A 25,817-nucleotide genomic window follows, 5' to 3' on the forward strand; every position below is an offset into this window, starting at 1 on the left:
CCTAAAAACACAAAAAATCAAACCAAAACAAAACAGGATAGAGAAAAAATGTCTACATGAAATGGCATCGGGGCCCTGGGTTCTGGTTTCCTCTGTGATTCTAATTTTATTAGGAAAAAAACTGCTGGTGGTCAGACCTACAGACTGTATTTCTCTGCTGACAACACGGTGAGCACCAAAATCTGTTTCTTTCCCCACCTGAAATCCAAAGAGAAAAAAAGTGTTTTATGTGTCCTGGTGAAAAATAGGAAATGGTGACTGTTTGGTCAAAAGAGTCCTGGACTCCACAATATTATCTGTGGCCGAATTCTTAAAACAGGAAAATGGCTCCAAATATTTCACCTTCCCCCCCTCCGATATTTACCATCCTGACAAGGCTTTGATGTCATTGATAGAAACAGAGTTCTTATACAGAGGCTGTGCATTATATTTATTCCTTTGTAGACGTATTTCTGAATTGGTACCATCCTGCCATTGACGATAGTAGAAGACTCTGGCTGGGAAAACAAAATCCTGATTGTCTAACATAAAGGTAACATATAACACAGAAGGTAAATAATATAAGAGAGCCTGACTGAACCTCCTTTGCTAGTAGGTATGGGATTTTAGGTCACAGTGCATGTGCATGTATAAGTAATAGTCATATATAATATTCTCAGATATTATATGCTTATTACATACATGCACAGTGCTTTCCAAGATAGCTACAAATTTACACATGCATCAGCTATCTAAAAACATAGAAATAGGTAAGCCTATTAAGTGGAATTTTCTTAAATTATATTTGAACAATTAACAGGAAAAGTAACCATGTAAAGTACCGCTCTGTTCTCATACCTATCTACAATAAAATTCTATAAACAGTTGTCTCCCAAAACATACCCGAATAAAATAAAATTAAAAAAAAAAAAAGATAACACCCAGTGTCCTATATTTGTATATTTATGGTCATTTCAAAAACAAACAAATAAAAGAGCCCCACTCAGGTGCATATTTACATTCTTCAAACTGTAGCGGTGAAGAAAAATAATTCTATTAAGTGCAGGACATTCCTAATGTTGCAGTAGTGACATTTTTCTTAAGTCTTCATGAACACATTGCTTTTGTCTTAACGGTGACGCATTCCATGACTAGGAGACAGTTCTCTCGATGCCTTCATTTGCAGACGGTGGCACAGTCAGGATTAAAGAGCTCCTTGTACAATGGAGGAAAGAGTGTATTCACTATGTCTGGATGTGATTGTTTAAATACCTGCAGCTTCTCCCCGTGCAAGTTGCAGACTGCCGTGATGGTTGGTATCTTGGCTATTAACTGCGGAGTCCGGAGATGGGGGATGGGGTGGGGGGAGGTGGGCAGGGAGGAGACAAAAGGGGGAAGCTCATTAGTGTTCTGCCTTCTGAACCAGGGTCCTTCCTGGTCTTCGATGAAGGAAGATGGTTTTGGGAAGAGATGTTCAGAAAGAAGGAAGGCTCACTTGCAGCTTCTCTTCTCAAAACAAAACAAAACGCACCCCTCAACCCCCTTGGGAAAATAGAGAAAGCAAGCCAGCAGGGCCAAGCTTCCTGAGTCACTGCTCTTAAATAAAGTGTGTATGGGAGGTAGTCGAGTTTAATCGATACGAGTGGGTGCTTTGCCGCCAGGCTGACTGAGTCAGAATCCTGGTTCCAAAATAGCTAAATGGCTGTGTGGCTGTGAAATACTCGGTCTCAGCTCTCTTATTTGTAAAATGGGCCTACTCATATTGTGTGCCCTGAGGGAATTCATATAAAAGTGGTAAGTACACTATAGGTGTGAAACACAATTGGTAGCTAATATTATCTATTATTTCCCCACAGAGTTTTAGGATATGAACATGAGATTCTCAGTTTTGGAAGGTGACGATGTTAAGAAAGGTAGGGCCTAAACTATACGAGATGGGATCCAGAATTATCAGGACTGCTTGGCTCACTAGCCTGCCTGAATCTTTCTAGCTCTTTCCCACTGAAATGCATAAAATGAATCCTATATTTAATCAAGAGAGAATTTTGGAGGCCCCTGGCACTTGCTTCCTTAAGGAGGCATTTACGAAACTCATGGGGAGAATATCCACTTACAATTGATGGGTTTTGATGTATATGTATTACGCAGGGTGTGATTTTTTTTTTAGTTCAAATACCCAGAAGACATTTTAAAATGTCCACAGTTTGAAAAATGCTATAAAGATCGCAGAAGATGAGCAGTTCTAGCTTTTCACATATTTAGAATTTAGGAACACGTAGAATTCATCATTTCATGTCAAAATTAGCTTAAAACCAAATATCACTGTGATCAAATTACTGTTGGAATCAGATACTGTGTTTTCGTATAGAGAACATTCGCAGAAAAGATAAGCCTGATAGTTTATATAGCTGACCAAAGGTACATTTGAAAGTGACGATAAAAATAAAATGAAATAAACCCCATCTAATCATCAATAGGCTCACTGTGCCCCCTTCCCTATTCTGTGATAAGAATCCATTTCAGCCTTTGAAGTAAAAGAGGAAACAGATAATTAGTTACTTTGTGGCTCTTCAAAATCAGAAATTTCCACATTCCTTAACTTTCCTTTTAACAACTCATGACTATATAACCACACTATGAGCAATTCAAAAATAGCATAAGGAATAGAGCTGTTGACATACTCTGTAAAGGGACCTAGAACACGTAAAGAAGTTTGGGGTGTAGACTTTCCATTTCCATGGCTATTTAATGATAGGGGTAGAAATAAGAAGTGTGAAATCTTGGTTTATAGAATGGACGTTAAATTTTCCACTGAGAATCAAGACTTTCTTTCTAACATTATGAGTTACCTAATCTTGTAGCAGACACTCTGCTAGACACCAAAATGCTCAAGGCAGTATGGTTCTTTGCTTCCAGCCAGCGTGTGGAGACAGATGTGAATAATGTTACCACGCAGTCAAAAGCAGACTGAAAACCTGCGGCAGGTGCCATGCAGGAATGATGTGGAAGTGGTAGATAACTGGATGTTCTGACTTCTTCTGTCAGGCCAGGGAAGGCTTCCCTGAGAAAGTGCCACTTAAGCTGAGCTCTGAAGGAAGAGCAAGAGTCAAATAGACGTTGGAGTGCATGATATGCCGCAGGGCCAGGCCTAAAGATGCTGCGGCGCTTAGCACGCTGGGAGAATTGAGCAGTATGGATGAGCAGGTTTGAAGGAAAAGCTGGAGAGATGGACATGACCAGAATATGCAAGTCGATGTTAAAGCTCTTTGGAAGGGTTTTCAGCAGGCAAGAAAGATGATCAGAACACACTGTGAAAGAGTCACTTTGGGTCCAGGGTAGGAAATGGTGTCTTTTCCGTATTTTCATAGGTAGAGATTATACCAGTGTCCACTTAGCTAAAGTCCCTTGGGAAATTATTCAAGCTCTCTCAACCAGCTGGTTCACACAGACGGAGACACAACAATTGGGAACACTTCGTATACATTATAGTCTCCCTGACATAGCTATTGAATGCAGAGAGGCTTTGAAAGCTTTCTATAATCATCTGCAGTTGAACTGATGATATGCAGAGCTCCTGAAACTTCCAGATGCGATTCTATATTGATTGTCAACCTCGACTCTGCATAAGAATCACTGGGGTGCTTCCTAAAAATGCAGATTCCTGGGATCTACTCCTAGGGATTCTATTTCTGTAAGTCTAGGTGGAGCTGAGACTCCATGTTTGAAACAAACATCCTCTCGGATGCTGATGGACTGGGTCCATGGAATGGACATTAAAAAACACTATTATAGGTATTTCTGGGGGACTCAGTCGGTTATGCATCTGGCTCTTGGTTTTGGCTCGGGTCATGATCTCACAGTTTCATGAGTTCGAGCCCCGTGTGGGGCTCTGTGCTGGCAGCATGGAGCCTGCTTGGGATTCTTTCTCTCACTCTCCCTCTCTGCCCCTCCCCCACTTTCCCTGTCTCTGTCTCTCTCAAAATAAATAAACTTAAAAAGAACTATTACAAAGGTTGAAATCTTATAAATTTACAACTAGTTTTCAAAATTGAAAAATAAATTCTGTATCAAATTTGAAACAGTCCTGGGAGCCAGGTGGAAAGTTAGCTCCTTTTCAGGAGACAGAGGCAGAATCATTCCCAGAGAGGGGAGGTTCCGTTTGCCTAGCTCTGTTAGTTTGTTGGGCGACTAGTAATGGGATTCCCTGAGTTCCCTATGACACACAAATACAACATAGAGATTAGCCTAGTGATTAAAAAACAAAAACAAAAACAAAAACAAAAGCTATCGGTTTGAAAACCTGACTGTTGGATTTGAATCTTGGACCTGCTATTTACAGCTGTGTGATCTTGGACGAGTCAGTTATCTTCTCAGCTATTTGAGCCATCAGATGGTCTCTACCTCAGAGGATTGTTGTGAGGGTTACCTGGGTCAACACAAACTGTCTATAGCAGTGCCTGGCACATGGTGGCCATATACGTATTAGGTGTGATGTTTCCATTCCCACATAATGCTTCCTTCCAAGAGAGGAATAGTCGAGGTTATGCTTGATCAGGGGCAAGAACCCAACTTAACTCTTAATCAAGCACCGAACATTGAGTCATGTATTACTGTATGGGGAAATCAGCCATTTACTTTTGTTGAAATGAAAAGACAACATCATACTGATGATCATTTTATTGTAGCAATTAAAATAACTTGCTCATTTAATAAACTATGGCGTATAACGTAGGATCCTATATAATTCTCAAAACATTTTTTTTTCCTTCAGTGAAGGGGAGGTATGAGAAATTAAATGCATAAGAGGATGACCCTTCTATAGTTGCTCATTTGCATTGGAAATATTTAGCCATGTGTTTGGCCTGGAAAAGTGAATATGGACTCTTCGCTTCCTTCCTGCTCCAAATGGGGTGTAAGAAATGTCTGGTCTGGGTTCTAGTTCTTCCCTCTTTTATGGGAACTGGATCTTGTCCCTGCTGCTCATCTGTATAATGGGCCAGATGGTGAGAATAACTTTTTGTTAAGGGCAGTGGGGCTGCTTGAGCAAAGAGCTTCCCTAACCTGCATGCTCTTGGAAGAGGCTGTTTTAAAGGCATCTAATCAGCTGTGGAAATAGAATTGCTTACAGGGGCATCCATCACTCCAGAGGCACGAAGGGCCAGGAGGCCACGTGGATACAGCAGCAGCACTTGTCAGAGCCCAGAAGGGCCTGGTGCAGGAAGCAGCAGGCAGTCACTTACTGCTCATTAATATTATGTACCGCAGCTGGGGAACCCCCATTTCAAAGGGAGCTTAGAGCAGCCTCAGCAGCAGTTAATGGCTCAACAACTTTTTAAACAGCCGGGGAGGTGATCCAGAAGCATTTGGAGATGGAGGGGGTAGTCAGTTTCAAATCATCATGAAATGTCTTCATGTTTAAATAATTCCCATAGCAGGGGTAGAAAGAGGGTCTAGAAAAAGGCATTTCTACACGCATCTCTGTCTTATGACCAAGCTTTTCCTATAGGAAAGAAGCTTTAGCTTATACCTACAGGGATCTACAAGAAGAAAAATCAGCTGTTGGAGAAGAGAGAATAATCCTATGCTTCTTTCCAGGGAGTGGTTTTATCAGAAAATCCACAATTTTATAACCAGTACGTTGGATGTGGAAAAATGGAACATGCAGAGGCTAAAACTAGTGACTTTGTTCATATGGGCTTCCCGGCCTTCGAGATGCCCTCCAACCTGAAGCAGGAAGCCAACAGTGGTTTGACCAAAGGGGGAGAAACTTCAGAAGCCCTGATAAACACAGGGCATATCAAGCGAGGCTAAATATGTCCATCTCACTTGCCCATTTGCTTTTCTTTAGTTTTTATTTTGCTATTTCTGTATTTTCTTTACGTTTAGCTAGACCTAGACACATGGATTAGATTGGCATAGCGAATTTGAGATATGTGTCGGGTCGTAAGCTCTCCTTGCCCGTCCTCACCCCATCCTTGGCATCCATGTTGAACTGGCCAACTAAAGTGGCAGCGGACACTGATTCAGCTGCGGTTGGAACCTGGAATTGGACTGAGAGCCAGCAATGCACTTTCTAAATGTAGCAGACACTTCAAGTGAGAGAATACGCCGAGAGCTAGCTGTATTTCACCGTGAGGACCAGGGAAGCAGACTCAGCTGGTAGTCAGGGAGAGAGAAGAATGAAGCTTTTTGATTCCTTGTTCCAGTGCCTCCCGGAATGGTGGCTGAGTTCTTATCCTTAGGTTCCACGAGATAGATCTATTATTTTTTCCTTATTGCTTATGCTAGTGTGAGTTGGTTCCTATTACTTGTTCTCAAAGACTTCTAATGAATATGTCAACTTCCAACTTGATGGGTGAGGAGTTGCATTAAGACCTCTCTTTTTATTCACAGACCATTCGTCTAATGGAGAACCCCTGGAATTTCTGGGTGTTAGACATGTAGCGTATGCCAGCAAACTCTGAGACTCTGAAATGGACCAAAATAATCTGATCCTTCACAGGAATTCTGCAAGGAAACTGCTCAAGACCAACACCATGTGTTATCACCATTTTCTCCCTGGCATCTGGCACAGAGAACATACTCATAATAAACATACGTTGAAGTGGAAAACTACCCCAGAAGAAAGCTATGGATTCGGAATTTAAAATCTTGAATGACATGCTGAATTGTTTTCTATAGTTTTGCCTATTCTTGGGTTATTTTCAAGCACAAATACCATTGTGAGGAAGCCGGAGAAGCTTAAATAGGGCTTCTGGGGTGCCTGGTTTCACCCCAGCAGTGGTTACGTGGCTGTTTGCTTTGTGAACATTCATTGGGCTATCTACTTATCATTTAAGAGCTTTTCAGCATGTGTTATACTTTAAAAAACATGGAAAACATTTTTAATATTTATTTCTGAGCAAGAGAGAAAGAAAAGAGCAGGGGAGGGGCAGAGATAGAGGGAGAGAGCAAGCATGTACTGTCAGTGCAGAGCCCAACATGGAGTTCAGTCCCACAAACCATGAGATCATGACCTGAGCTGAAATCAAGAGTTGAACGCTTAACTGAGTGAGCCACCCAGGCACCCAAGAAAGCATAGGAATTCTGAAGTATGAAACAAATTCCTAGCCAAATAGAAAGAGGAATGAAGAGGCTCATCATTTGGGTAGGGGCTCCTTAAGTGCTTGCTGGACAGACTGCTCTTAAAGATTAAATTGACCCCAAATCCCTAAAGCCACCTATTAAGAATTCTAGTATAATAGCTAGTGTCTTGAAAGAAGAAAGCAGGCTGTAGATATAAACATTCCATTATCAGCCAGCATCTAGCCTATTTTGACCTCATTGAGAAAGCACCAAAGATCAATGTAAGTGACCCGTGCAGTTTTCATTCATCTCCCAGTCAGGATTTGCTTCATAGACTCTATCTGTGAATCAAGGTGGTTGTTTTGATTCTAAATATAAATCAAAAGCACACCATTAACGTGAGAGTGACCAGGAATGATTTCTTTCAGGTAAAATTTCAATTTATTAACATGTGAAACAGGGCTGTCTAAGCCTTCCATCCTGTAAGATTTTATTTAATACCTTGGTTCCGTTATAGCAGAAAGAGAAGCTTCCCTCTCTATGTTGACAACACAGTTTTGCTGCTGTTAACGCTAGAAAGAGACTTAAGAATTAAGATGTTAGTGTATCTGTTGGCTTCTACCTCTCACAGCTCAACCCATCACAGTTCTCTCTGGGAAGGCTAGAGCCTTCCAGATCTGAGAAAATGAACCTCAAAGAAACAGATTTTACATGGTGCAACCATTCTTCTTGTTCAGGACAATCTCTTTCCACAGTTGACCTGCGCGCTCTACTGTGTTTTCATTAACACGGTGCAAACTTAGATTACTACATTATAGCTTGAAGGGATGTGGTGGGACATCTTCACTGGCAGCAAAGGCTTAGAAAGAGTGACTGGAAGAGAGAAAGCCACAGAGGACAGGTAAGAACTTCTTGGCTATCCAAGAATAGGAGGGAAGAGACGAGCGAGAGACATTCTGAGCTTTAGCATAATAACTAGACTCTTCCATATTCTAGAAGAATTAGGAGTTCCGTTAGCACAGAGCTGTATGTTTAAAAAAAAAAAAACCCAGAAGGGTAGTGTGGCCCATCTATAGTGCATGACAAAGGACAAGGAATTGAACGCTGTTTGGAGAAGTGAATTGAAGGCACGGTACTCGCTGAAGTTGTGGTAAAATAAAACGGCACTCCCTCTCATCTCTGCCTGTGGTGAGATGAGCGAGCTTGGGGGTCGACTTACCCCGGGGAGCTCTCCATGCTTTGCCATCGGACATGTGTTGTTATGGAGTTTCTTTTAAACTTCTTGGGCAAGAACATACCTTGAGGAGTGTTGCATGTCTTTCCAGTAGTGCTACGAAAAGTAAATATACTACCTAATAATATTTGACAACTCTGATTATCCAGGAGACTCAACAGTAGGGGCTGGGCTGGAGAAGACTTTATCAAACAAGACTCCAGCTATGGCCCTGACCCAGAGGCTGCACTTAGCTTAGGGCTGGGATGTGAGTAGGTCATCCAGATCCAAGCTCTGCCTTTGGCCATGCGTGTGCTGCCACAATCTGGCTCGAACTAGTTTGGTTCCTTTTTCTCCTTCACCCTCTGTCCTCTGGTCTGAGCAAAGAGGAATGGCAGATTTAATGACTTGTAATAACGGAAGCCCAGGGGCCAGAGAATGGAATTGTCACCAGTCTGCAGTTCAAATAGTCACTGCACCCTGGTGGACATGGTGGTCTTAGTTGAGTGGAGAGAGCGCACCATAGGAACAGGAAATCCCCCACAGCAGTCCTTTCCCAGGAAGTAAACATCTCAGACTGAGTCACCACAGCACCCAAAGCACAAGGTGATGGAGCCCGGGTTGAAGGCCTGACAGGAATGCTGAGCGCTGGCCGTGGGCTTCATAAACATTGTGCACTTTGCAGCTCTGGGGCCAGAATATCATCCTAAGCTAAATCACTGTAGCTTTAAGACCTTGAAGCTTCAAGACTTGGTGAAATCAGGGGCGCCTGGGTGGCTCAGCTGGTTAAGCCTGCGACTTCAGCACAGGTCATGATCTCACGGTTCATGGGTTCGAGCCCCGCGTCGGGCTCTGTGCTGACAGCTAGCTCAGAGCCTGGAGCCTGTTTCAGATTCTGTGTCTTCCTCTCTCTCTGACCCTCCACTGCTCATGCTGTCTCTCTCTCTCTCTCAGAAATAAATAAAACATTAAAAACATTAAAAAAATACTTGGTGAAATCAGTCTATTTCTTTATTAACTGTAACGGCTGAACTTCTAAAAAGTCCTTAAAATGAATATACTGCACTGAGTATTGGAGGATGAAAGAAGATGTCAGGAGCAAGCTTTGTTTTTTCTCTTTTGGAGTCAAAGAACATTCTATAGAAGGGACCTTAATGACCATCCAGTCCAACCTACTCATTTCCTAGACAGGGAAAGTGAAACTCAGAGAACAGATGGAGCTTAAAAATATACATGTTGTGGGTTTTTTTAAAAAAAAATTATTTTTATGAGCTTAGTGAAAGTGACCAGTGTCATCTTGTTTCCTGGCTTTTCAAATCCAGGAACCAGACAGATCTATTATTCATAGTTCAAACATACCTTATACTTTCTTACTTCTTGTCATTTCCCCCATCACTTAGAATGCCAAACTCCATCTCCTCAACCTCCAACTTCCATTTTTGAAAAATGTTTATTTATTTATTTTGAGAGACAGAGAGAGAGAGAGAGGAAGCATGAGCAGGGGAGGGGCAGAGACAGGGAGCTGTCAGCCCACAGCCCAATGTGGGGCTCCATCCCACAAACCATGAGCCGAAATCAAGAGCTGGATGCTTAACCAACTGAGCCACCCAGGCGCCCCCAACTTCCATTTTTTTGTTTTCATCCATTAGTGATTAACTCAAAAATACCACCTTTCCAATAAAAATTTCCCTGCCAAAATAGAATTTCTTCCGTCCACAACTACCACAATAACACTTACACACCATACCTATTATGGATGTGCAACTTGCTTGTACTTAGTATCATTTAGTCCTCACAGTAACCACATAACCTGGACACTATCCTTTGTCACATTTTACAAATGAGGAAATTGAGGCCCAGAGAAGTTAAGCCACTTTTTTCAGGGTCATTCAGCCAGGAAGTGGTTCTGATGGTTTATTATAAATATGTTACATACAATCATTATGCTGATAAGGAAAGGAAACTAGTTCTTTAAAAGGTTTTTTAAAAATACAAACAAACAAAATGAATATTATATTGGGATTGAAATCTTCTAGTGAATGGATACAGAATTCCTGAATTTTCATACCGTCTCTAGGTCCAAGTTTGGTCAAAAGTATAAGGCACTGCTACTTGAAGTGTAATTTCAGGAAGTGAGCATGGCGGAAGTATGGTGGAGACTGTTCTTTCAGGATGAAGTCCCATGACTGTGTCTGAGTCCTGCCCCTCTCACCTGACGTCCCTTACATTCCTTCAGGGGCAAAGGTCGGCGCTATAAATAGTCTTTGCACATCACACAGAAGGCAGATCTACCTCAACTACCGCAGATTTAACCCGAGCCCTTGGACTTGAATACCACACTTGGGTATGTGCACATTTTTCTAGAGATGGGTTTCATGGTATTTGCCAGACTCCCCAAGGGGTCTACACATAACAAATATTAAGAATGGTTGGCACTGTTACGGAGGCACAGTAGAGGCGGAAGAGCCCCATGGCTATGAAGGCAGAAGGAGCATTTCTGAAAAGATGAGCTCTGGGGTAGGATAGAATAGTTTCTCTCGGATACAAACAAGATGATTTCTTTTAGTGGGCATGATGAGAGGGCGTGCCTGTACGTCAATGGCACTGTCGTCCTCATAGGGTTAAAGCCATCAGGAACTTAAGACACTGACCCATCCCTCCCTCCACCCCCAGCACTTGACAGTTGAGGAATCCGAGACGTAGGCAAATAGACCGACTCAGCCAAAGCCACAGAGTTCAGGGCTGGGCTAAGCTGGAGTCCAGTGCTCATTCTATTTCCTGGACCTTCCACCTGCGCTCACAGAGCATCCTGTTAAAATGCTGATTTACAAGCAAGGGGCCACACAAAAACCCCATATCCACACATGACCTGTGGAAGCAATGTTTTGTCATTTGGCTCTAGTGAATTTTATACAAGAAACAATCCTCTCCGAACTCGTTTTCTCTGCTCTCCAGTTTTACAACATTTTATAAGAATAGGACTGAACTGTGTACTTTACCCATGAAAGATGGAGAATGGAGAGTTAAGGTGACCCACCGTCAGTGTTTTATTTTTATTTTTTCTTGCCATTAAATATCTTTCATTTTCAATTTCTCTGTCTCATTTCTACAGCAAATACCTCCGATTGCCACCTAGAGGACCCCAGGAGGTAGAAAATGGGGCAAGCATGAGAATTTACGCACTGTAATATCTCATTTAAGTCTCAAAACATATGTACACAAGCAAAACATGATAATCTTCATATCAAGACCTTAATTTTAAGATGGCAGATCTTAAAGGAGGTCTTTGGGACATCCCACATGCAGGAAACACCCCCCTCCATTAATTGGCCAGATGTATTTACGGTATACTCTGCAGAGCAATTATAGAAACAGATGCACATATTTCTATAACCATCTTTTCTGCCCAGTATATCCAAAAGCATGTAGAAGTTTTGCTTTACATCTGGAGAAAACAGAGGTGCAGAGAGCAGATGATTTGTCCTTGCCCACACAAAAAGTAGAAAGTTCTACCAAAGGTAACTATCACTCTACAGTGTAAAAATGAAGCGTTCACTTTTAATAAAACGTTACCATAATGAAACAGCATATTTAATTCATAGAGGGTTTTTTAAATAAGCATCTCTGTATCTGTGAAGTCGTATCTGATAATATCTCAGATAGTCTTCCCCTCCTTTTTTTAAAAAAAATAAAGAACTTTAAGAGCAAAGTGGGAGGGTTTTACTGTTTATAAATATAGACTAGGATTCCTATCATCTTTAACCACGAATATTCTCCCATTTCCTAGTAGCTTACCCTCTAAACAAGTCCAGTTCTTAAGAAATCAAAGATACTTTAAGATCTAAAATAATGCTGAGCGTCAATCATTAGAAAAATTACTTCTTCCTCTTATGAGAATTCTACTCCGGTAAACATCTCTTCTCAGTACTCTTCTTAAAGATCACTATTGGTAATTGAGCTGAACCAAGAAATTGGTGGCAGGTTGTATGGATTTTGCCCCTGGGATCCTTTACCATTCTGAAGGGACCCCAGGGCAAATCTTGTGTGAAAAGATTAGGACTGAAGGATAAGTGACAAGTACTCAGTCTAGTCTTCGACTCTGGGAAGGACTCTGATTTACAAGACACCTGAGAGGAAAGCAAAAAGTATCTACTAGAATCTGACCAATGCCAGGGAGCTCACTACCTCACCGTGGTGTACCCCTCTCATCAGCAATTTTTATCATTAAATTTTTTTTTAAACGTTATTTATAAGAGAGAGAGACAGAGTGCGAGAAGGGGAGGGGCAGAGGGAGAGGGAGACGCAGAATCTGAAGCAGGCTCTAGGATCTGAGCTGTCAGCACAGAGCCTGACACAGGGGCTCAAACTCAGGAACCGCAAGATCATGACCTGAGCCAATCCCGACCGCTTAACCGACTGAGTCACCCAGGCGCCCCTCTTATCATTTTATAGTTTTCTGATTTTGAATAAAAATCTACTTGCTCTTCACTTTGGCCCACATCTGACTTCTGAAGTGACACGAAGTCTCCTCCTTCATCCCATGTCATTTCTGAGGGCTTGATCCCTTGCCTCATGCTTTTGTTCTTCAGGTAAAACATTCCCGGTTTCTTTGCTTTGTCTTTCTATGCTTGGGGTTCAGATCCATCACTATCATCCTTCCCTAAGAAAGTCATTCTCCTTTCAATCTGTGATAATTTACAAGTCTCCCTTTTAAAATGGGCACCTCAATGTTTATGCATCTTTGGTAACTTCCAGAAATTGTTGCTACTGAGAAATGCCCTTGCTTTATAACTTGCCCTTTTTGGTCACTGTGCTTCCTTTGATGACCACAGGCCTATGATCTGAGGACCTACCTTGGCCAAGGTCTCATCATCCAGGTGATTCTTCTGAATCACATGTTGAAGTGCAAAATAAATTTTTTCCTGAAGCTTCTGGACCTTCCTTGGTTCTATCAGCCAGGCTCGGTCTGACAAAGGAAAAGAATTAGGTAAGAGGGGAGTGGATGTGACTTTTCCTCTACATACATGAGTGCTTAGTTTCAGTTTACATAAACCATCCATATTTTATAAAAAATACCCTGATGACAGTAATGCCAGATACAGTGACATAGGAAATGAGAATGGAAGTAAGGACCCAACGGTTCTAAAAAACACCAGTATGTTTTTTATTGTCTGTGACAATTTATCTCTCTCACTCTTTTGGGGGAACATATCCTTAGATTCTTTCAAAGTAGAGGTTAATGACTTGTGAAGAAAATGAATTATAGAAGCAAGAAAATCTACTGCACAGGAATATTTTTGGTATTCAACACTCCCCTTCCCTTTTAAATTTGTGCTATAATTCATAGAATACACATGTATCAGTTTCAAACATGGAAGCCCCCCAATTTAATTAAGCTCTTTTTCTACATGGAATTTTAAAATGGTGGATAAGATAATTCATCTTTTCCTTTCTCCCATCCCACATTCTTTTCTCTTTTCCTTCCTCCCTCTCTTCACTCCCTCCCACCCACTCTCCTTCCTTCCTTTCTTCCTAGAAGCTTTATACACCATGATGACTAAATTCAGCCCGGCACCAATGCCTCAGGTTGGAGCTTCAATGAAGAGACATCTAGAGGCTCCAAATGCTGAACAAATACTCATGGAAAAGAACTTGGAAATGATCCATCTGAACACAGTTCAGGTCAGGTGAGAAACTCAATTCTGTAATCCTAGACAGGGTAAGGACAAGTCCAGCCAACAGTTAAGCAAACCCTTACGTAAGGGAGCACAAAAGCCCTCAGTGACAATTGTCAATCAGAATAAATTAGGCTTCCCTCCCTCTCCCTTCCCTAAACTATGTGGAGCTGAACAGAGAGCGGCTATTAGGGCAAGAACTGGGGAAAGGGTGGGGTCTGGCACGAGATAGAGCGGGGCATCTATCCGTCTTTCCTCTCTTATGGAATATGGCATTAGGCCAGGGTGGCAGATGAGGTATTTGAGAGGTGCAGAAGCCTCTTAGGTGAGTCTGCTACCAGGGCTGGAAGATTTTCCACTAGGTAGAATAAGAAATGTCCCGTCTCCACACTCAGCAGAATTTGATGTCTATCGTGTGTTCTTTTTGGAAAAAGGCTCATAGTCCAACTGAGTTCTGACCCATAAGCAACAGGCTTGCCTTACGTCTCGGGCAGTTATCTTCATGGACTATTTAGGTTTGATATACTATGTCTTAAGTGTTTGCTGCTAGGAATTTCCTGGCTTATTACAAACCTATCTAACAAGGACAGTGGACTTTTGCAACATGTTCTTCGAGTAACCAGGAACCTGAATGAAGCTGCCTCCCTCATCCCAAAGCCACAGGCTTGGAGTGAGTCTTCCATTGAACTATATCCCATAGAAACAGTCAAATGCAACGAGAAAATGACAGCAAGGAAAATTATTTGGCATGCGGTTGCTAGCCGAAATAAATCTTTCTTGTCATTTCCCCCATTTATCTGTATACTTTCAGGCCTGGGAAACTTGGTAGGGTTCAAAAAAAAAAAAAAAAAAAGGGAAACCAAAAGAGGCCTAGAAGAACAGCTTGATTGTAGACAGAGCCACAAAAGAAACTGTTAGAGATAACATGCCAAGTGATAATTTCCATTTTTGATAATGTGGTTAAATAAAAAACAGAAGCAAATGTAAAAAAAAATCTTCAGAACACTTAAAAATAAACAGATCAAGCCTCACTGATAGGAAGTGTAGAAGCTGGTATTATTGGTAGACCTCACCAGAGTAACATGCCAATGTGGACCATCACAGGTAAGGTTCATTTCTTCCAGCCCCACAGAAAACTATGTTAAGGTATAAGAAGGGATCTCATCTCTGAGATGAAGTTTATAGAAAGAACGAGGCTCTTGGCTATAAACCTTATTAGGAATGTGTTCCAATAGAGAACTGTAAATGGTACTGCCAAATCTAACCGAGCAGACAGCTGAGAGACTCCGAGTTCTCATCCTGGCTGAAGTAGGAGCCATGTATTTATTAGGAATCTACACATTTTTGAGCTGGTGTATACTTTTTTTTTTAAGTATTTTTATTTATTTCTAGGAGAGAGAGAGAGACAGCGTGAGCAGGGGAGGGTCAGAGAGAGAGGGAGATACAGACTCTGAAACAGGCTCCAGGCTCTGAGCTGGCAGTCAGCACAGAGCCCGACGCGGGGCTCGAACCCACGAACTGCGAGATCATGACCTAAGCGAAAGTCGGATGCTTAACCGACTAAGCCACCCAGGCGCCCCTCGAGCTGGTGTATACTTTTAAATAGCATTTCAATTGCTATGGTTCTATGTGGTCTAAAGATGTCACCCCTTACCTTCTTTGAAAAGTTTGGTATGTTATTGCATTTTAGAGCTAGGTAGGCATGATCTTTATTATAATGAAGTCCAGCCCTATGACTTGATAGGTGAGGAAACAGAGGGTCTAAGGGGTCAAGCGTTTAGGGTCTCAGAGATAAATGATGACAGATCCCCATTCTAGAATGTCTACTGCCATGTCAGAGATGCTTCCTTTTCCAGTCTTTTTTTTTTTTTTAATGTTTTATTTATTTTTAGGAGAGAGAGAGAGAGACAGCGTGAGCAGGGGAGGGTCAGAGAGAGAGGGAGTCACAGGCTGAAACAGGCTCCAGGCTCTGAGCTGGCAGTCAGCACAGAGCCCGACGCGGGGCTCGAACCCACGAACTGCGAGATCATGACCCAAGCAAAAGTCGGACGCTTAACCGACTAAGCCACCCAGGCGCCCCTCCTTTTCCAGTCTTTAGATGGAGTCATTTTCCTCTCTGTTGTCCTCACCTCCTTTTAAAGCCCCTACTATCCCTAATTTAGGTGGAGAAGCCAACACAAGAGGTATTTAAAGAGAAGAAGGTGTATGTTTTATTTACCTGTGTCCTCATGCTGAATCTCCCATTTAAATGTATTTCTACTAAGTCTCACTTTACTTCCTGGGCATTTTTTTTAATGTCTTTTATTTCTCAAAATCAAAATAGGACTTAGCTGTAACTCAGGCCGCTGTCTGTCCTCATTTATCTGTTAAGAAATATTTTTGCTTGTCTGAATCTGGAGTGACCCTTACCACACATCCTACTCTTGCTTGTGGGGAAAAATGGGTCATTTTAAGTATTTTAAGGCTACCTTCCTTTGAATGGTCCATAAATACCACAAGCTTGTCAAAGCAAACATAATTCTCTTCAATTTCTGCTGACTACCTACGTTTAGGGGGTATAATCCATGTTAAAGACAGGATATATATATATATATTTTTTTTTTTTTTAAAGACAGAGCCTCAGACCTCCCTACCTGGGGATATCAGAACAGCAGATGAGAACAAAGCAATCTCCTCCTCAGTCAGCTGCAAGGAACACAAATTCTTTGCAAAGTCAAATGCTTCATTCACTAGGTCATCAGAACCTGTAAGAGAATGGGGCAATAGTAAGAAAGTCCCATAGTCAAAAGTCACTCAAGGACTTGCACACTGGGCGACAATATTTGCGAGTTCCTAATAATTATAGAACGAGGAAACTGGGAAACATCTCAATCAAGTACGAAAGTTGACGTCACCAATGAGTGGCTGACAGAAATGGTGTATGCCCATTGCCATATTCCACTGGGAAGATAGAAACGAAATCTAATCTTGTAATGTTGAAATGAGCTCCAGCTAGAAAATTAAATACATGATTTGGGGATCCTTTGGTATAGAGGCAGCATTGACAGAAAACCTAACACATGATACATAAGGGGCCAAGGGCTGTCAGTCTTAGTTGCACTTGAACCTGGCCATGTAAAATGCCCAGAGGCCTCAAACTGAGATGTTAAAAACATCTTATAGATTGAAGATGAGGTGCCTTTCAAGTTGGTAACTTCCCTGGAAATATTACGGAGGGGGCAGGCATTCATTGATTTCTCCTTTCTAATGGATGCTTCGGAGGTCAGTTGCTTAGCAATTGTGAACTTTGGCAAAATAATGCTTCATCCCTACACGGATCCTTGGCAAATGTTTATTTTATGAAGCTGGAAATATACCCGAGTTTCTTGCCAAGGCTTTTCCTCCTTTCTTGAAAGTCTAGCCTTGTAGATGACATGGATGTGTATCACTGAAGAAGGGAAATGCTACCAGTCGGACAAACTTGCTGTTAGCTACCGTATCAACTAACAGCACAAAAGGTGAAAGGGCACTGGCCTTCCGTGATGTCCGTGGGCAGGGTATGGAACAAGTGGCACTGTCAATCGTGAAAACCTTTCCTGGCATCGACCCATCTTTGCTAACGTTCTTCTTATCTGCACCGTGTACTGATGACTGGATGTGAATGATACATGACACTCCCGAAGACTGACTCTGTCCATGCCCACCCACGGGAATGGTCTGGAGATCATTTGGGGCAGGTTGGCATCTACTCTATCTGTGCTTTCAGAACTTCATGACTTAAGAGGAAGAAAGTCAGTGCTTTTAGTGAGAAGCCAGTGAAGAAGTCTTCTTTTAATTAAATATCTTAACTAATGATTGTGAATTTACAAAAGAAACTTAAGAGATCACCCAGGGACCACCACAGGCCTATGTAATATACTCTGTGGGGCAGTAAGCTAGAAGGGAAAATAAAAGTTGATCCTACAAGGAAAGATCTAGAAGGCATCTCAGTTCTTCATTGATTTCTAAATGAAGTATGGTCAATCTCAATGGGGTCTGTAGTTCTCTCCTGCCTTTCATAGTAGGATGCACGATTATAAGATCTCAAGAGTTAGATAAAATATTGAAGGCTCAACTGGTCTAGACCTTATCAAATGAGATACCAGTTCACATTAAAGAATCAAGGCATTTCATTTACCCACTTCGATCTGAGTGGAGAAACTGATGGCAGCTAAGAAAATTATGTCACCATCCAAGGTAAACTTACCTAAGGCCTTGAACATCTGCATTCCTCCATATTTTCCTTCAAACAGAACAGTGTTGTTTAATGGATTGAAGGCACGGCACATTCTCACTAAAACTACTTCCAGGCAACCTATGCATAAAAAAAAAAACCAAAATGGATATACATGTGCAATAATAAAGCATATGTTATTGTATATAGGTCGAGACTTTTAAAAAACTTTAAAACACACCCATGCAGACACATAGACACACACAGTCAGAAATACCTCAGGATACCTTCCCAAGCAAAAGATAACTATATTAGAAAGAAAGCTCTCTACATGCTTATGTGAGGAATTAAAGATAAAAATATACTTTAAAGGTGGCTAAAATGCAGGGCAGCAACAACATGGTTTGGGGAAGCATCCATAGTTTTTTTGGGAGGGAGGGTTGGGGGGGGGGATGAGTATTAAAGGTATTTTCAACTCCTGAATTCACAAGGAGCTTTGTAGCAGGGAAGTCCAGCCTGTCAACATTTGTAGAAATTTTGCTGTTGGGAAAACTTGCTCTCTGGACTTCAGTTTTCAACAGCCTCTGTGTATATTTCAGCACAGGATGACTTTACACAGGAACCCCTTCAGGGTGTTTCCTGAGGGCACCATTTACATCTTTGTAAATGTCTTTGAAATGAAGTTTTCTTGGTCAAATGAGTTTTGGCAAAATGCTGAATATGATCTCACTTTAGAGAGTTATACTCCACATTCACAGATCAAAGGCTTGGGAAAGTCCCAACACGAAGCAACTTGTTCAACCTCGATGGACCCAGCATTTCTCTGAGATCACGGTTAGCCCCATGAGGGCGGGACCTTTGTCTGCAGTCACAGGGAGTTGTGGTTATTTTATTCACTAGTATATCTCCAGGACCTAGGAAAGTTCCTGGCACATAAATAAATATTCAATAAATATTTATTGAATGAATTAGTTTGCTACCTTTGTTTTTCCCTCGAACATTTACTGATGCTCTGAGGAACTATGGTTGTGCAGTTTCTCCACATTATGGACAAATGGGCTTTTGCCCCATAGTGTGTGGGAAGGTGACAGCCAGACTCAGAAGCCACAAATTTGCATGAGGGCGTCATACAGGTGATTTGGCCACACCCACGGTGTTCCCAAGGGTATCCATGGAGCCTTTCTTATGCTTCCATGTAATATTTATGTCTCTGTCTTATTTTTTTGCTGCCATATAATATTTATGTCTCCGTCTTATTGTTTTGATCTGCTGATTTCTCCTTGCTTTCCCTTATATGTCACCTAGCACAGGGGCTTACACATAGGAGACTTGTAAATATTAATTAAAACAGTGCTTTTCTGACAAAAACAATAATAGGTGCTGCTTATTGAGAATTTATAGGGTGGAAGTCACTTTCCCTGTCCCCTTACATTATTTTATTTGCTCCTTACAATACCAATTTAGGTGAATTTTTTAATGTTTATTTATTTCTTGAGAGAGAGAGAAAGACGATCTGAGGCCAGCTCCACACTGATAGCAGAGAGCCAAACGTGGGGCTTGAACTCATGAACTGTGAAATCATGATCTGAGCTGAGGTCAGACACTTAACTGACTGAGCCACCGAGGTGCCCCCTGGGAGAGTTTTATTAGCCCTTTCTGATAGGTGAGTTACAGGAGGCTTAAGGAGATTAAGTACTCTGCCTTTTATATTAGAGTCAACATTTTTACAGCAGGCAGAGATGTTAAAAGATTATATGGTGCAGTGGTTCTCCAATGTCCATCTACGGACTGGTTGTATCTGAGACTTAGCTAGAAATACAGTGAAGTGGGTTCCCTTCTAGGAGATTCAGACCCACGGGCCTTCGGACTCAGAATGGTCAATAATCTCCTTTGATGCTGCTGATGCAATTGTAAGTTTAGAATTCATTTTTTCTGGTCCATCTCTTCATTTTGCAAATAGGGAAGCCGCCATCTAGAGGGTTAGCTCAAGGTCACATATGGAGTGTGGCAGATTTTTTTTTTTTCCCAAAGAGAGTTGCAAAAATATCTTCCATCCCACATGCTTTTCAAGAGCCTTACCACTCCCCCATCAAGAAGGATCCATGTCAGGGCACCTGGGTGGCTCAGTCAGTTAGCATCTGACTCTTGGTTTTTTGGCTCAGGTCGTGATCTCACCGTTTGTGAGTTTGAGCCCTGCGTCGGGCTTGGCACTGATGGCGCAGCGCCTGCTTGAGATTCTCTCTCTCTCCTTCTTTTTCTGCTTTTCCCGTTTGCTGTCTCTCTCTCTTTTTCGAAATAAATAAATAAACTTAAAAAAAAAAAAAAAGGGAAGATCCATGTCGTCTACCCTTGAGCCCAGGTGGGCCGTCATGGCTGCCTCGACTAACAGAATGGAGTGGAAATAGCACTGCATGAGTTTTAAAGGTAAAAAATGCTATGCACTTTGGCCTTATTCTCCTGGAGGGTTAGCTTTCGAAACCTCGCAACCATGCTATGAACAGCCCAAGCGGTCTGTGGAGAGATGATACGGATAGGAACTGGGGCCTGTGGCTCAGAGCCTTGACCAACTTGGGACTGTCAATCAGCACACAGTGCCAGCTGTGTGAAGGAGACCATTTAAAAGCAGTTCCTCCTGCCTTCAGTCAAGTCGCCTCAGCAGACGCCACATGGAGCATTCCTTGCTGAGCTCAGCTCAAATTGTAGTTTTGGGAGCAAAATAAATGATTACTGTCATTTGAACTAAGTTTTGGGGTCACTTGTAGCCAGCAACAGGTACCTGATAGATCGAGTTCATGCTTGGATCAAGGTTTGCATCAAGTTTAATCATGTGGTGAAGAAGCAGCAGCAACTTATACCTATTCTCTTTGGCCCAAGTTCAAACGCCAGCTTTGCTAATGCTTTGTTATACTGAACACAGTCCTTCACTTCTCTGAATCTTCCCCCTCCTTCTAGAACATGGAAACAATACTGGTGTCACGAGACTAAACGAGACGTCATGGGCAAACACTAACATATACAGGTGTGTTATCACACGCACACGTGTACATGTTATACTCAGTACTCTGCCCCAGGCCCACGAGGGTTAACAAACACCATGATGGCTCTTATTTTGTCCTTTCAAAGCAGGGGGCGGGGTTGTCAAAGAAAGAAAATTTGTTTCCTGTTTGGGTAATAGCATCTGCGAGGTCAGTCATGTGCAGAATGTCTTGAGCTCCTTCCTAAGTGTGCGTGTGTCACAGAGCATGTGTGGAAGAAGGGGAGGGAAGGATCAGAGCTCAGGGAGTTTCTCAGGTGGATACTGGCTGCAGGCTATCCTCATTAAAATGATTGGAAATGACCACAGAGGCAGAGCTCTGCTAGCCTGGAATTTTTCCCCCCCAACAGAAGGCAAGCAGCGCATTTTAGAGCCAGCTCAGCAATTCAGCCACCTTGACACGCTAATTACTTGCACTGCCTGTCAAGCTGGGTATCTCAGCCTCCACAATTAATAGCTCCACTTTCAATAAGCAAAATTGTATTTGACTTCAAAGGGGAACTGAATGAGTATCAGGGCATTTTTATTACCGAGAGTTTCCTTTGGGAGTTGGCTGACAGTGTGGGCGGTACAAATGAACTACATACTGGAAGGAAGATCTTCTAGAGCCGATGCTGAGCGAAGGGTTGACCACATCTGGGTCTAAACAAGGGCCCCACCCATGACCCTTCTCCTGGCTTACCTGACTTCAGAAGTAGAATTTGGTCATTTTGACAGAGCTCCATGAAGCCCGTTATCCGCTTCGCGAACTCTACCACATACTGGATGGCGTGAGTGATCTGGATGGCGCATTGCTGCCACAGCGCTTCCCTGGACTTCAAGAGAGGAGACGCACGATGTACATGGAGCGCAGACAATGTGGAGAGTGCGCGAAACACGCAGACTTTTCCTACTGGAGCTTACCCATCCCTGGGGGCCCAATGTGGGAATCCACCCCACTCCTTCCAAAGAGGTGGATGAAATTTTCTAACACCCTGATTTGCCCTGTTTGAGCCCTGCTACAGCACAATGGTCACTGAACTGAGACTAAGTTAATGGAAACATTGTGATAATAGGTAAAGGTAGGTATTTACAGTTGTTTTACTCTCTTTTCCCTCTGTCTGCTCACCTAAACAAATGCAAGCTCTTAGTCCATTTTGTGAAAAGAAACTTTTGCCCTGAGGGCTAGTGGTTGCGTTCCCAGGCTTCTGTCTGGTCATTTTCATGGGTGCCTAACAAACACCAAATTTGTAAGATTTTTTACATTGTGTTCTTTTTCCAGAACTTAGGGAGATTGCTTGTTGGTATAAAAAGAAGTTCACGGGAAAAGACCTCACATCGAATCATTCTCTTAAGTAATATAGGATTGATTCAATATTGATCCAGTAATCCAATTGATCCTTGGATTATTTTCTTTGGAACGGGAAACATAAATCCAAGTGTATTCATTTTGCTTTTTACTGCCCATAACAATATCTATACTTTTGTCTCCTTATTTATATAAAAGTGGTAAGATTTGATTGTTCCAATGGAGAAAAATCAGTATTTTGTAATCATGTTTAGATAGACACATTTATATATTTTATTTAAAATAAAATGATAATGCCAGTCATTTACTAGTAGATCTTGTAATTGTGGATATCAGTTCCACAGGAAAGTAATGTGAATACATAACAAAAACAAATTTCTTCTCTTAAAAATTTCTCTAATGGACACAAAGTAGCAATCGAAAGAATAATAGTCATATGAGATGAGTTGTCTTTTTTCTCTTTGGTCTTTTTAAATATGTAGGGCAAGAAAAACATTAAGGATGCTTTATTGCATATCTTTGTAGTATAAATTTGCAACTATTATTACTGCTATGATTTCTCAATCGTTTCTCTTCTTTGTCTGGCCCCAGAAAGTCACTGTGAAAAGGCCCTAAAGTCATCTGATGTGGACACAGTCTCCCCGGTCACTCAAATAGGGCAATGATTTTTTAATTGGGGTGGTTTTGCCCCCCAGGGAACACTTGGCAATATCTGGAGACACCTGATTGTCACAGCTGTGTGTGTGAGGGGGTTGCTACCGGCATCTAGTGGGTAGAGACTAGGGATGATGCTAGCCACCCTACAACGTGCATGACAAGTCCCTACACAAAGGATTATCCAGCCCCAAATGTCAATAGTGCTGAGATTTGAGAAAGCCGTAAGTAGAGAGATCACAGGGAGAACATTCTCGTAGTTTCCCAGAGTACCTTGCTCTGATAGGCTTTGATTTCCTCGTAGGTGTGGGTCTGCCATGCCAGCTGGTGCAGTTCCTCCATGGTGTACTGACACGTCTCCAGATGGGACTTAATGATGTTCTGTGCAATTCGATCTGTGGGAAAGAATATCAGTTTGAGGGTTTGTGAATAAATTCGCGCACTGCAAAGAGACACGCGCTTGATGTTTACGCCTGGAATACCTTTGGAGACACTCAGTTGTATTAGACTATCTTTAACACTACTCTCTAGCTAACACTCTCCAAACTGTTGCCTTTTTTTCAATTTTCTCTTTTAATCAAAATTTACTGCCTTTTCTTCCCCTTTTCAGTCACAAATCTGAGGGCTTATGAGTTGTGAAGTGTTCAAATAATTATTTTAAAAATAAATACAAATGACCATGTTTCCTGCTTTGTGATCCAAAAGTCCACTAATAGTCTTGACATGTACAGTCCAAAGGCTTTAAAATATCTTGAGAATCACTATAACTTTTCTTTAAAAAGGTTACAAAGAGAAAATGATTATATTCACCAAAAGAAGGAACAAACACAATCGGTTGGTCCTTGGGGGCCGGCATTGTATTTGGTATTAGATCTTAAATACCGAACATTCTGGATTTGGACGTATGGAAATTGAACAACAGAAGCAGACACAGCAGCTCTCCCCAAAATCTGCAGTGAGTTCCCTGAAGTTAGACAGAGTTGAGAGGATGTTCCCTCAAAATCTCCTGAGCTCCTTGAACACACGAAGAAGGCAACATCTTGGGAAACCGAAGTACAGAGGGATTCCGGTTGGGAGGTCTGACTAGAATGATGACCACATTTTCTGCCTAATAACTGTTCTTGGCTCATACAGAAATAGATTTTTTTTCTAGTGTTTTAGGTTATGCCATTTCAAATGCAATTTCAGTTCTTTCTAAATAGCCATATTTAATTTCTCCAGGATAATTCTCAAAGCTTAAGTGCTTAAGTACTTTCCTTTAAACTCGCTAAGCTTCTGGTATATGTGGTGTGAAATACATTGAGATTTGGTGATGTAGAGAATTAAAAAATGTAAGCTTGCGCCTCTAATGAACTTTGCAAAAAAAAACCAACCCCAAAACAACCTTGTATATCCCATCGCCTGGCACATTATAAACACTGAATAAATGTTAGCTACAATTATCATTATTAGGACATTCTATAGAATTTGTCATCGGGGAAGCAATGTGATAACTCCAATTGACACAAAACAGAGGTATTTAATTTTGGAGTCAGTGCAAATGATGGAGGCTATTTCAATATTTATTAGTTTTTCAATCAGAACCATAAAGTGTTAGGTGTAGAAGATGCTACAAAATGCTAACTTATGATTATAGTTCTGCTCTATTGGGTTTAGCATTCAGCATTTCTAGACTTTCATTGCTTATCATATTCTAAAATCCTTTCTTTAAAAAAAACCTATATTCAAAATTTTATTGAATATCCTCCTATGTTGTAAAAAAAAAGGGCAGGAATTACTTTATACATCATATTAAAATAGATTGGTATGTCATGGTTCATCATTTTTCAATTTCACTTGGGCAGTCTAATTACTTAGAAGCTAAAAAAAAATATCTATTCCTCAGTAAGTATATTATGAAAACATAAGATTTCTATGGCTTTCTAGTTTTCCAACCTTTATCTTCTTGGTGTAGTCTGTTTTCATCTTCAAAGATATGCTGATCTGTCAGTAATTTACAGGCTTCAGGGTTTATAAGCAAAACTACAGCTGCCACTCAAAATTGCATTATGAAAAACTCTTTATCTCTTGTTCCTTTATGACATCTCCTGGGAACTACTGGCCAAGATTTAAAAGTTCTCTAGCCTTCTGCCACCAACGCTTGGGGGTATGGGGCATAAGGCAGAGTGAGTGGGCGTAATAAATACATGGACAGATTAAGGCAAAATTGGAAGTTAACTCCACACACAGGTTTTAGGACTCAGCTCAGATGTCCATCACTGGCAAAGTTTTCCCTCCTCCCCTGTGCCCTCTGGTAGAGGGGTCGGCTGCCTTTACACTTGATTCTCCTTCCAGAACCTTTATTCCGCTCAGACTTGCACTGTGGTCATTTGTGTGAATCTGTTTGCTCCTTACCCTTCAAGGTTGTGTGAGTTCTTTTAAGAGCTGGACTGCAGAGCCTAACATAGTGTCTTCATAGACTCATTTAACAAATATTTTTTGTAAGGCTATTATGTACCAGGTTGAAGTATAGATTTTTTTAGAAAAAGGATGTTTTCTCTTTTTAAAAAGGATCTTACAATATCATGTATCATATCATATATCATATTGTATTGTATCGTATCATATCATGATATAATAAGTGCCCGTAAGTTATTGTGGGAGCTCAAAGAAGAATGTCCCTAACTCAGTCTGGAGGAGGCCAAAAAATAACTATAGAGAAGATGCCTGTTGATCTG

General features: G+C 41.5%; 1 protein-coding gene across 1 annotated transcript in view; it reads right to left on the reverse strand.

Annotated features, from left to right (window-relative positions):
• Positions 1 to 934: 934 nt before the first annotated feature.
• The window catches only part of RORB (RAR related orphan receptor B), a 59,595-nt gene continuing 34,712 nt past the window's right edge, over positions 935 to 25,817 (reverse strand). Inside the window, exons 5-10 of the mRNA XM_077759378.1 lie at positions 23,374 to 23,500; positions 21,841 to 21,973; positions 18,158 to 18,265; positions 16,566 to 16,676; positions 13,111 to 13,223; positions 935 to 1,311 (exon numbers count right to left, since the gene is read on the reverse strand). Coding sequence (XP_077615504.1) covers positions 1,156 to 1,311; positions 13,111 to 13,223; positions 16,566 to 16,676; positions 18,158 to 18,265; positions 21,841 to 21,973; positions 23,374 to 23,500 — 748 coding nt within the window. The 3' untranslated portion in view covers positions 935 to 1,155. The remainder of the gene's footprint in view (positions 1,312 to 13,110; positions 13,224 to 16,565; positions 16,677 to 18,157; positions 18,266 to 21,840; positions 21,974 to 23,373; positions 23,501 to 25,817) is intronic.

Source organism: Crocuta crocuta, unplaced genomic scaffold, assembly GCF_008692635.1.
Source record: "Crocuta crocuta isolate KB4526 unplaced genomic scaffold, BGI_CrCroc_1.0 scaffold41, whole genome shotgun sequence".
NCBI lineage: Eukaryota > Metazoa > Chordata > Mammalia > Carnivora > Hyaenidae > Crocuta > Crocuta crocuta.